This window comes from Panthera tigris, chromosome X (genome assembly GCF_018350195.1).
Source record: "Panthera tigris isolate Pti1 chromosome X, P.tigris_Pti1_mat1.1, whole genome shotgun sequence".
NCBI classification, from domain to species: domain Eukaryota; kingdom Metazoa; phylum Chordata; class Mammalia; order Carnivora; family Felidae; genus Panthera; species Panthera tigris.
The window spans coordinates 31,501,114-31,514,678 of record NC_056677.1 but is presented as its reverse complement, the minus strand read 5'-3'; the positions used below and the strand labels follow the sequence as shown (position 1 = coordinate 31,514,678).

At 36.7% G+C, this 13,565-nt stretch overlaps 1 protein-coding gene across 1 annotated transcript in view; it reads right to left on the bottom strand.

Annotated features, from left to right (window-relative positions):
• The window catches only part of CFAP47 (cilia and flagella associated protein 47), a 543,896-nt gene that overhangs the window by 139,997 nt on the left and 390,334 nt on the right, over positions 1–13,565 (bottom strand). The window contains exon 52 of the mRNA XM_042974584.1: positions 6,008–6,105. Within this exon, the coding sequence (XP_042830518.1) occupies positions 6,008–6,105 (98 nt within the window). The remainder of the gene's footprint in view (positions 1–6,007; positions 6,106–13,565) is intronic.

Here is a 13,565-nt window from a genome sequence, read left to right as displayed (position 1 = left end):
AGCCCAACTATATGACATACAAGACATTTTTAAGGTCAAACAAAATGGAATAGCAGATATCACATGTTAAAATTTCCAGAAGAATACTAAATAATTTATACCAATTAGAGAGTGGACGACTCACAACCAATTATTGTTCAGTGTCAATATAATCTGATTTTTGGAACCTACTCTAAGAAGTAAACAAATTTATGTGCCTCGAGGATGTAAACATTTCTTACACGAAACCTATTTTAATGGAGATTCTAAACATTCATCTCTAAGGAAGATGTGAAAATTGGGTTGAATGTAACAAAAGCTGAGATACAGATGGAAAATCAGAGATGGGTTAATATCTTGAAAGCTCCATTGCCACATCTGACGATTTAAGGTTTAAATAAAATATTTCTCAAAAGTTTGGCAAAACAGCAAATGCAGTAAAAAAATATTAGGTAAGGACAACAATTTTAGCATACTTTTGATAGTATTCAGAAAACTTCAAGAAATGCACAAAGATTTATTTGATGGGATTATTTAAAAGAATCCAGGGGCGCCTGGGTGGCTCAGTCGGTTAAGCATCCGACTTCAGCTCAGGTCACGACCTCGCGGTCTGTGAGTTCGAGCCCCGCATTGGGCTCTGGGCTGATGGCTCAGAGCCTGGAGCCTGCTTCCGATTCTGTGTCTCTCTCTCTGACCCTCCCCCGTTCATGCTCTGTCTCTCTCTGTCTCAAAAATAAATAAACTTAAAAAAAAAAAATTTAAAAGAATCCATACCATCTCCAGCAACTAGATCATCATGTCTGAGAGTTAATAAGTGCATACATTTTTACCTTAGGCAATTACCAGTAGAAAGGTGGGGAAACCTAATAACTGGGCAACAACATCACTGTCATTCATAGCCCAAATGGACTGAGTCAAAAAAGACTCCCCTTCCCCACCTATCTCAGCTGAAACTGATTACTTAATATAGCACACCTGCCTGTAGCGACAAACGGAGCAATCCGGCAATTCACGATGCTAAGTTCTATTCTTGCATTACAATGTAAAACTGGTAAATGGAATGGGGGCTCAGGAACTGCGTTTTCATCTATGTAGACTTTGAAAGTAAATTATTGAATATCTTTATAAAATAACTATGTTAGCTATTCACAATGAAAAATAAAAGCAATAATAATCAGAAGTACATACACAAACGAGATGAGTTATAGGTATCACACTGTGGTACCAAAACCAGGAAAGGTTTAAATTAAGAACTGATAGGAAGTCAACACAAACTGAATTCAAATTACATGTGTTAGAAAAACAAAACAAAATCAAAAATAACCACAGACCCAAAATGGCATCACTTCAGCCAAGTCCTGAAGTGGGGGGGAAGCTTAAGCGCTTAATACATAATCTAATTGCAGTATCAACTCCCCCAGAAAAGTAGTCTTAACTGGTCAGGAATTTTCTGATGGGCACCAATGAGTGTGCCATATGCCCCCTTCTCTATCCCTCAAAGGAAGATGACCAGATCTACATGATAAGACCCCTTGCTCTTTTTCCTAGGGAAAAGCTACCTTGTCTGGAACAGTCTTTTTCTTTTACTAATAACTTTCTTACCCCACCCTCCAGCTATAAAAACCTTCCACTCTGTACATCTCTTCAGAGCTCCCTCTACTGGCTAAATGGGATGATGCCTGATTCATGAATCATTTAATAAAGCCAATTAAATATTCAAATTTACTCGGTTGAATTTTTACTTAACACACAATAATAATAAAATACATTACATAGGGAGGGGCAAGTCCTTTATAGACAATGGACAAGGGCCATTATTTATAAAAACAATACATTCCTGAAAGTGTATATGCAAATATTAATTTTAAAAATGAAAATATATTTGAAGCACATTAAATGAAACAGATGGTGTCTTTTTGTTCAGTCTTCCTACTTATCTACATCAAGTATACTGATGATGTGTGTTTCTCAGTTGGTGTGACAATCTTTACCATTCAAAGTTGAGAGTTAAAAAAAATCTCAATCTCTATCAATTTTGCTCAAAGGGTTGACAACTCTTCCCAAAAGGGGGGCACATTATATACCATTTCATGAGAAGATGTGAATAGTTATTTGTCTGTAACTATTTTAGAATCACGTCCTTTTTTTGGTTAGTTTGGGTTGCAGATCTCTGATCATCTCTGTATCTATTTTAAACATACAGTTAATAAGGAAGCCAATGTCCATCTTTTTGAGGTGCCACCTCATGGTCTCAATTTCTCCTGGACCAATTTTAAATGTTTTTTTTTTTTCCTCCTGTGTCCTGGTAAAGAGATTGCTGTTAATACAGTAACCATTTTCCACAGCAAGTAGTTTCATAAAATTATGCCAAATTAAAAATAACCCTTAAGAAAGATTTTATTCTGCAGTGATAGTAGAGTCATGGAAATGGGGCGTTTTTATTGGGTGAAATGACTCTATCATCATCATATTAAATCATTTGCCACTTAGAAGAGAACACTTTTGCAAGCTACATTTGAGTGCATCTCAATAGTCTGACCACCCGTTTTCTGACTCAGTGGAGATTTACCCAGAAATGAAGTGGGTAAGTAATTGATTTACAGACTATTTTAGTCTTTTAAAAAATTTTATTTGTTGGAGCAAAAGTTCAAGATTCTAAATAATGATTTTTATGAAAAATCCATCTGCATGTTTAAAAATGAAAATAACCGTTATCATCAATTTAAATATTTGAGTATTAACAATAAGAAAATTAAATCAAATTAAAACATGACTAATAGCCATGAATATTGTCTTCATGTTTCATTTGTTTTTTTTAATTTAGATTCAAGTTAGTTAACATATAGTATAGTATTGGTTTCAGGAGTAGAATTTAGTGATTCATCACTTACATATAACATCTAGTGCTCATCACACAAAGAGCCCTCCTTAATGCCTATCACCCCTCATGTTTCATTTAAAACAAGCCTCAACAGACTCCTAACAAACAGAGGCCAGTGGGACTCCTTTCAGGAGCCAAGGAGTACTTTGGAACAGTTAAAATATATTGCTTTAAATTGGAAGATGCTGGAGGCACTGGGATGTGATATGCCCCTCTCTCTCCCAATCAGAGCCTGTTGATGTTACAACAGGGAAAGATGTGTTAGTTTCTCACTAGAGTTTATGTCTTATATTAAATTGTATACAGTTTTTATTCTAACCACTAACTAGGTAGTATGCCCCTTCAGAACAGCAGAGTGTATCTTTTTTTTTTTTTTTTTTAATTTCTCCTTCCGTTTCTTAATCAAGTATTGTGCAGATTTGTTCAACTTTGTAAATATGGACATCACTTTTTTTTTTCTTTGAAAAAACACTTGTATCAGCTTTGTGGTGTTTTCAGGGAGACAGCTATCTGTACTCCCTGTAGAAACCCAGCAATGATTGTGCACGTTAAGACATGTGCTTTTTATTTCTTAGCAGGATGTTTTATCTCTGTACATAAAGTAGAAACCAAAAGTTAGGGAAACAGATACTCTTTACACCATCATGCCACACATGTTTTTAAAACATTGTGTTTAAAAAAAAAAAAGTTACTAAAACCAAGACGCTGTGATTTTTTTAAGTTGCAATATGTTTTGGGTTTTTTTTTTCTATTTTAATCTTGCAGTTAAGAGAAGTGAAATTTAGTTGTATTAATCTTGCAGAATGTTTGCAGGACTGACTATCAAACTGGATGACTTCCGTTTATACCCCACTGTGTCAGTTCAAGCATCAAACACCTTACATGTGAGGCAGACTTCCTACATCAGGGACAGGTATCTGTGTCTCATTATACAAAACAGTTCGAGGGGGTTGAACTACGTAGTAAAAAATAAAATAGTACTTAGTGTAAAATAATTTTATAAATGATCTTTTGTACTTTAGGACATTAAATTGTACAACTTTTGTATATATAAAAGCTTAGGAACTTTCTGTTTAGCAGGAAGGCAACACATTCCTATACTTTTAATGTATATGTTTGTTATAATGTCCATGTAAACATGCCCTATGTTTGTGCCTTTTAATTAGTTTGTCTCAATAAACAAAATGTAGAGAAAAAAAATAAAAAATAAAACAAGCCTCAATATTTAACTTTATTAATTAATAATAATAATAATAATAATAACAGATTTAGTAACACTTTTTTTAAAATTTATTTTGAGAGAGAGAGAAAGGGCAAGCACGAGCAGGGGAGGGGCAGAGAGAGAGAGAGAGGGAGAGAGAGAATCCCAAGCAGGCTCCGTGCTGTCAGTGCAGAACCTGAAATAGGGCTTGAACTCATGAACTTTGAGATCATGATCTGAGGCCAAACCAAGACTCAGATGCTTATCCTACTGAGCCACCCAAGTGCCCCAGATTTAATAACACTTTAATAATTCACATAAGACAATCCTATTCTTAGTCACTATTATTTAAAGCCCCAAATCCATGCCAGTTACTCCAAATATGTTTCAGAGTGAAAAGCCTGCTATAGAAGCCAGGAAGAATCAGTACTGAAAGAGTGTTAGGAATAAGCCCATTGACCCAATCAAAGGAAAATGTTGATTAAAGCCTCGCTCAACATTCTTGCAAGAGTAGATGTCTCATGGACATGCACACTTGGGGCAGTCACAGCAGACAATTTATCCTTGGAGTATGTACATATTTCCAATAGGTTGTAAACCTACTGTTAATTAAGACAGCACAGCTTTCATTTGGTGTTCCTGAAAAGGAATCATCTTCCTTCTCACAAGAGCCAAGAGACTGCAGGGACCTCAAGATGGCCCACTTTGGCATGAAGACTATTTTGAGTTACAAAGCAATCAAAACCCAGTAGATTGAGGAAAGTCTTTTTTACCTTCCCCACAACTGCCTAAGAAGAATTTAGACAGATCTGAGAGGCTAAGAGAAAAATTACTAGGTGTACTCACAACTGCAAAGAAAAGACCTTTCCCCTCCCCCGCCGTTCCCGAAACCAGCCAGGGCGCACCCGGTTGTAGTCTGACATAAAGGCGGGAACCAATCAAGTTCTGCTGAATAGTTTGAAATAAAGGCGGGAACCAATCAAGTTCTGCTGAGCGTTCAAATCTAAATGTCAACCAATAACAGCTCTGTAACCTCAAAAAAATCCCTAACTTGTTTGTGCCTGTCTATAAAAGAAGCTGTAAGATCCTCGCTCGGGGCCTCTTAGCGTCACCGGCAAGGAGTGCGCGGAGGACCGGGTTCGAACCTGCAATAAACAACCCTTGCCGCTTGGCTTTGACTCTGGACTCTGGTGGTTTGTTTTCGGGGGGTCTCTCGAATCGGGGCATATCAGATCTGCTCCAGGAAGAGAGCTATCGCCACAGACAACTACATTACACTATGAACTGGGGGTGGTAGACAGGGAGGAACCTAGCAAGTCCTGTTTGGTCACAGTTCTCTGTTGTTTCTGAGAGGCCCAGCAAACATTTGCTAACCAAATATTTACACTTTTTCATCTTTCTGTAAATTGCATTCCTTCCCTTTGAAGTCTCAGACCCCTACCGTCTTCTCCTTAACTCACAATGACATATATATGTCCTTTTGCCCATTTTGGAATTTCCATGAATGTGCATTCCCCATATGTACACTATTAAATTTTATTTTCTCCTGTTAATCTGTCTCATGTCAATTTGATTCTTAGTTCAGCTAGTATGAGCCTGAGGGGACAGGATATTCTTGATCCCTTACAAGAGCATAATCCTGCTTTTATTATATGTGTGAGGGCAAGCATGTAGGCTAAAGTTAAGTTTGTTCTGGTAACTCTTAAAACATGCATGTAGAATACTCATCAGTAAAGTCACTATAAGATACTATAGAGCTAAAAGATGTTTTCCATAAACATTTAAGGTCCATATTATTGGATTTAAAACACAATTGCTATAATTTGAATAATTTACCCTAATATACTCATTTAATATGGATGCTTTTTAGGGATAGCAATTTAAGCATACAACAAAAGTTTGGTTTGCAAAAAGACAGAGCCTATGAAGATTTAATGGGTTCTTACCAGAGCAGAGCACTTCATTTCAATAATGTCTACTGGTGGTCCTGGAGAGCTATGGATCTCAAGACTGTACCAGACTCGGATATTACTAGCACCATCATCTGAAGAAAAAAACAAAAAAACAAAAAATGTAGGCTTCTTAATGTAGGCTTCAGAATACCATATTTAACGTAAAAATTTGAGAAACATCAATAGATATCATTTTCAAACTCTTTTTGATGAACTAATTTGTCAAGAGAGCCAAGGGGAGGGTGAAAAGCTGATTGTATTAGTTTGTGAGTGCTAAGAGAAATGCCATTTTGCATGGCCATGAGCAGGCCCTATAAAAGCTCCCTGTCCTGTGCCTGCCCAGAAACTCATCATGTCACCCCCCACCCCACTAAAATAAGAATGCTTTACTTCTTTTCTTTTAATTAAAAAAAAATTATTCATTTTTGAGAGACAGACTGTGAGTGGGGGAGGGGCAGAGAGAGGGAGACAGAATCCAAAGCAGGCTCCAGGCTCTGAGCTGTCAGCACACAGCCGGACACAAGGCTCAACCAGCTCATGACCTGAGCTGAAATCAGACGCTCAAGTGACTGAGCCACTCAGGTACCCCAACAATGTTTTACTTCTAAGAATTAATATTTCAAAAGAAATAACCAATAATTTTCCCCCTAATTGCCCAAGCATTCACATATTATACATAGAAATATCTAAGTATTGTATTACAGTTCAGTGGAACACTTCCTATACCATAAGAATCTAGTGTAAGGTCAGAATCGGGAATAGTTTACAAGATTTTTCTTTTGTTGTTGGAAGTATGAAAAAGGATCCTAGCAATTCACCCTAAAGGAAGTTGGACTAGGGAATGGATTAAGTGATGAGAAGGTAATGTTTACATCTGGGTTCCCAATATTTTTTAAAAAGCAGGCATTTCTGTCACTGGTGATGTCTAAAGTCACACTCCCAAATCCTGACACTGGAACCCTGGTCCACTAAAACAGTCCTGTGTAACAGGGCTTGTACTGGCATCAAACTCAGGTTTTCTACTTGTTTAGCCTCATCTGTTCAGCTTCTACTTTGGTATTCTTTATTCTCCAGGGTTGAGCTAGTTTATGATTTAGATGTCCTCCAACTTCAGTTAATTGTATGTATATTCATATCAGTATTGTCATGTTTTAAAGATTCCAGAGACTACTATCTTTGCTGACCTTAGTCATATAAATCACTAGCCTCTTTGGGGCTCAGTTTCCTCATCTGAAATAAGGAGCCCAGACTAGTGGAATTCGCAGTCACTCTCTTCTGAAAGAGAGTGTTTTGTGTTTTGCAGAGCATAGCATGGCATTGCATTGTATTGTATTGTACGGCATCGAATGACACTGTAGTGAATTGCATTTCATGGTGGAGGGGAGTAGAATTTGCCACTCCAAACTATGTCTTTGGTATAAGGATTATTTTCAGCTGATTATTTAAAAAAAAAAAAACTGCAGACACAGGAGAACTCTGAAAACTGACAAGTTACCCTTTTGTAAGAGATATTTACATTTATAAAGGAAATCTGCATTTGTAAGAGTGTCTCCCTTTCTGTATTAGGATGTTGGGAGGGCTAAATCTTAGGAATGCCTATCAGTGGAGAAGACAGTGACCTCTATCTGCATAACAACCTTATTCTTGTTAATCTTGCTTTTCCGGGTAACTTCTCCTTCTTGGCTCCTCATCCCCCAACATCTTTTTGTGTTTTTTGGTGGGGATGATATTTTAAGGTAAGGGCTTGGCTATTTCAGGGAGTTAATCATTTTTCCTGGGTCTCTCCCATGTATAGGGGAGGAATACAAGTTACTAAACTTTTGTTTTTCTCCTGCTAATCTTTTTATTATTATTATTGTTATTATTATTATCATCATCATTATTACAGGGGGGTATTGGCCAAGAATTTAGAAGGGTAGAGGAAAAATTATTCCTCGCTACCAAGAGCATTGTATCTTATGGCATTGCTTCATACCATATTATACTGTATTGTATTCCATTCTATTCTAATACTTTAGCTCACAAGAAGTACTTATAGAATTAGTGGATCTTAGAACAATTCAGACTTTCAGAACAATCAGCTAATGAGAGGGAAACAAGAGAAAGTCCTTGTGAATTTTCATCCCAAATACTTGTGAGAAGTTCCTGAGGGCGAAACTTACCTTCCCATTTTCAATTGCCTTCAGAGCTTATTTATTTTACAAACACCAGCTGACTACCTTGAAACCATTAATGCACAGAGAATAAGTTACCAACTTTATACTGATGTTTGGTTACTGAGGAAATCTCTGCTCACATTTGTATTGGCTGCTCCTTCAGTTCTATGACAGTGATTTAAATGCCTTTATGGTGTTTAAAAATCTCTTTAAAAGAGATTGATTTTAAGGAAATGGCTCACGAAATTGACCTGGTAGGTCCAAAATCTGCAGGTTAAGTCAGTAGGCTGTAGACCTAGGAAAGAAGTACAGTCCGAATCCAAAGGCAGTCTACTGGTAGAGTTCCTTTTTTGCTCTGGAGCGATCAGTTTTGGCTCTATTAAGACCTTCAACTGATTAGCCGAGAACTCTACATTATGGAGGGACATCTTCTTTATTCAAAGTTCAGCTCTAAATGTAAATTTCACCTAAAATCACCTTCACAGAAACATCCAGAATAACGTTTCACCTATTATCTAGACGCCAGAACCCAATTAGGTTAACACAAAAATTAGCTTTCACACAAGTAATAATACTTAGTATTTGTGACTGCTGTGACTATCACATAAGGCAATGTTGCGATGTAGCTAATTTAATTCCTACAGTGCTAAAAATGTACACTGAATATGAATTTATTGGTTAGAGTAAGATTGGCAAAGATTTACTGAAGAGAACAAAAATAATAATTATTAAATACTGTTTAGCTATAGGCTTTGAACATATTAAAATTTTTTTTTCTAATTATAAAATCAACAATATTCACCATAGTGATTTTAGAAATTCCTGCAAGGCTTAAAGATAAAAATTATTCATTATATCACAACTAAGAGTAAACTATTTTTTTTTTTTTGTATAAATCTCCAGGTTTAAAGTATCAATAAAGACATAGATATTTAGACACACACACATACAAATACACTGGGGTATACAAATTGTATGATTGATATATCCATATATATATGTATGTGTGTGTAAACATATTTTTATCATTCAGAGAGTACTCCCTATTACAACTTTAGTTTTATTGCTAGTCATTAGGGAAAAGCAAATCAAAACCATGACGAGATATCACCTCACACCCATTAGGATGGGTACTATGAAAATAACGGAAAATAGCAAGTGTTGGGGAGGTTATGGAGAAAAGGGCACCCTTGTGTTCTGTTGGTGGCAATATAAATTGGTGCAGTCACTGAAACTGCCACCAGAATGAAGTCTGCTGAAAGGCATGCAGCCATGGGTAAAGATTACTGGGAAAAATGCCAGGAAGCAACTTAGAATATGCTTTGGTTAAGCTAATAAAAATGTAGGGGTGCCTGGGTGGCTCAGTTGTTAACATCTGACTTTTGGGTCAGGTCATGATCTCGCGATTCAAGAGTTCCATTCCCACATCGGGTAAGCACGAGCCCCACTTTGGGTGAGACCTGCTTCTTTCTCTCTCCCTCTAACACACTCTCTCTCTGTCCCTCCTTTCTCTCTCTGCCTCATTCTCCCTTATACCTATTCTCTCTCTCAAAAAAAAAAAAAAAAGATAATGAAAATGTAGGGGCACCTGGCTGGCTCAGTCATAGGAGCACATGATTTTGGGGTTGTGTTTCGAGCCTCATGATGGGTGTAGCAATTACTTAAATATATAAACTTTAAAAAAAAGATAATGAAAATGTAGCCCAAGGGAACAAGAAATGAAACAGCATACACAGTCATCATAACCATCATATATATATACTCTACTTTTGGTAACAAAGATAGTATCACTCACACACAATGCTGAGATGTTTTGCAGACCTGGACCAATGAAGGAAATGACCACCCAACCACGATCTTGAAGAAACAGGTGCTGGCACCAGTTCATCAGTTTTGACGTTTACCAAATCCCTGACCAATCAGAAGAACCCATGATTCCAAACCCCTTACCCTTGATTTCTGGCCTTAAAACCATTACTTGTAAGCCATCAGGGAATTCAGGATTTTGAGCATTAGTTCCCTGTTCGCCAGGGTAGTGCCATACCAAGAAATACACTATCTTTCTTCACTAAAAAAGCTCAGGGTCAGGTTTTTTATTGGCTTGCTGTGTGTTGGATGGATAAACTCATTAGGTTCAGTTATACTACTAATGAAAACAGTATGGACAATCCTCGAAAAATTAAAAATAAAACTAACACTTTGGGGTATTTATTTGAAGAAAACCAAAACTCTTACTTGGAAAAGATGTACGTGATCTTATGTTTATTACAGCATTATTTACAATAGCCAAGATATGGAAACAACCTAAGTGTCCATCGAGGAATGAATGGATAAAGATGTTCTGAGATATCTATATATCTATACCTATATCTATAAAGGAATATTATTTAGCTATTATAAAAAACACAAGGAAATCCTACCATTTACAACACGGATAGACCTTGAAGGCATTATGCACACAGTTCATGGGATTGAACACTATGTTAGGCTCTGTGCTGACAGCATGGAGCCTGCTTGGGATTCTCTCTCTCCCTCTCTCTCTGCCTCTCCCCTGCTCTCACATGCACTCCCATGCACACACACACACACACACTTTCTCTCTCTCTCTCTCTCAAAATAAATACATAAATATTTAAGAAGAAAAAGAACAACAACAGCTCAGGGGGTGCCTGGGTGGATCAGTCGGTTGAGCCAACGACTCTTGATTTCAGCTCAGGTCATGATCCCAGGGTCATGGGATCAAGCCCCCTGTCTGGCTCTGTGCTGAGCATGGAACCTGCTTAAGATTTTCTCTCTCTCTCTTCCTGTGTATCCTCCCCTACTCTTTCTCTCTCAAAGAAATTTTAAAAATTAAAAAAAAAAGCAAAAACAACTCAGAAAAATAGATTAGACTTGTGGTTACCAGAGGCAGAGCTTGGGGCAAGGAGGAAAGGGACAAAGGTGGTCAAAAGATAAAAACTTTCAGTTACAAGAGAAATAAGCACTACAATGTAATTATAACATAATGAGTATTGCTAACACTGCCGCATGACATATAGGACAATTGTTAAGAGAGTAAATCCTAAGAGTTCTTACCACAAGATTTTTTTTCCTTTTTTCTTTTCTTTTTATTGTAACTATATGAGAAGATAGATATAAGCTGGACCTATTGTTGTAAGCTTTTCACAATATATGTAAAGCAAACCATCATACTATATACCTTAAACTTACAGTGATATATGTCAACTATTTTTCAGTAAAAGTGGAAAAAAATTATGTGCAAGTAATACATATCCAAAATTGTTTTAAATAAAATTTTAAAATAAAAAAACTTAGTTTCAGTTATTCAACATAATAAATCACATAAGGAATATTCTTACAGAAAAATACGTGTGCATATCTCTGATAATTTTTTTTATTCCAACTAATTTCTTAAAATGAAATCATTGGATCAAAGGAGATAAACAATATTAAAAATGTTAGGGGTGCCTGGCTGGCTCAGTTGGTAGAGCATGTGACTCTTGATCTCAAGGTTCTAAGTTCGAGCCACACAATGGGCACAGAGAGGACTTAAAATCTTAAGAAAAAAAAGTTTTAAACATATTCCAAATATTCTCAAATTGCCATTACAACGAGTAAGATTGTGTCATTGAAGCTGACCCTCATCAAAACTGGGTGTTACCAATATTTTTCATATTTTCCTATTTGGAAGTTTAAAAAAAAATCTTACTTAGGTGTTTTCATTTCTTTTTTGTTCCAGCTTTATTGAGGTATAACTATTAAAAGTTATATATATTTAAGGTATCACTTGATTTGATATACTATGCATTATGAAATAATCACTACAACCAAGCTAATTAACATATTCATTATCTCACGTAATTACTGATTTTTGGTGGGGGTGGTGAAGACACTAAAGATCTACCTTCTAAGTAAATCTCAAGTACACCCTACTGTACTGTTAACTATAATCATGCTATTGTAGATTAATTAGTTCTCTAGAACTTATTCATTTTATGTAATGGAAACTTCCCTAATTGAAGAGAGATACACTGCTGAGCAATCAGTAAGAAAAAGTCCCACGTTATTATAGGAAACGGAAAGGTTGATCCTGTCTGATATAGGAAGGCCTCTTTGAAAAACTAGGGATACTTGTAATATAATTCGATGCATTTTTCATAGCTCTTAATCTATGTTGCAGCTGGTCACCATGCAGATTTTTTTTATTAGGTATCACTCCATTTTAGCCCATTAACATGATACCATAATATTCTCATTTTCTTTCAAACACTTTTACCTGGCTTTCCTTCATGGTTCTTCTGCCTTAGATTCTGATGAGGGTTTCGCTCCTGGCATAATGCATCTACAACAGTGATCTAGTCTTTAACCTCGCCTGCATGATTTCAACTAAAGAAATCTTAAACCTTAACAACTATTTTTTTTCACCGTGACCCAGCTCCAAATAGTTAACTGATGACTAGGTATAGCCACATAAATGTCTTGCTGTCACATCAAAATCAGAAAGCACAAAACTGTGCCAAGCATTATAATCTCCCAGACTTTTTATATCTTCTTGTTGACGGTCCAACTAAATTACTCCATAATATTGTTGTTTCCACCTCCATTTTGTGTTGCCAAGTGGCTGCAGGGGCCTTGAACTGACACTAGCCCTTCTGGAGAGTGCATGTACTAGATAACAGCCCACAGAGTCACAAGTAAATGTAAATTCTTGATGTGACTCCCTAACCATTCTTGTGATAAGGACTCTCCTCTGCTTCCCAGGGCCTTCCCCGTATGCACGATGAGATCCCCATGATGCGAGCCAAAACCTACCCTTTTTGGTTTGAATTGACGAATCTGGCCTCAGCCCAGGAACCTCAAAGCATTCTGCCTGAAAATCCTAATAAAGATATATGCCCCAGGTGCTTTTCTCTTTGTCTGCACCCTATTTCACCTCCCCAAGTGGTCCATCAAGGAGTGAAGTACATATCCTTCAGGACCTGTGAGTAATCAACTATTTCACTTTCCCTTGTGGCCATTTGTTGAATTAGGACACGCCATCAGACACCTCTGGGGTCTACTTAACAAATGTTATTTCAACAAAGCACCAACACTTCTAAATTAGTATCTTAATATTTTTCTCTTCACTAAGATATGGACAAACCTTGTACGTTTTTGGAATCGATCCTATCTCCTCTCTTAAGAGTCATATAATGCTAGCCTCTGAAATGTTTTCCATCTCTAATAGTATATCTCTTTCACTAACACCACCATAAAATAACATTGTTCTCTTTACTTCAAAGCCAGTTTGCTGTCCCAGTGGCCTAGCTGGCCCGAAGTGTTCTTCCCTTTCCAAACCATTTTTCTTTCTTTCTTTTTTTAAATTTTATTTTTTATTTTTGAAAATTTACATTCAA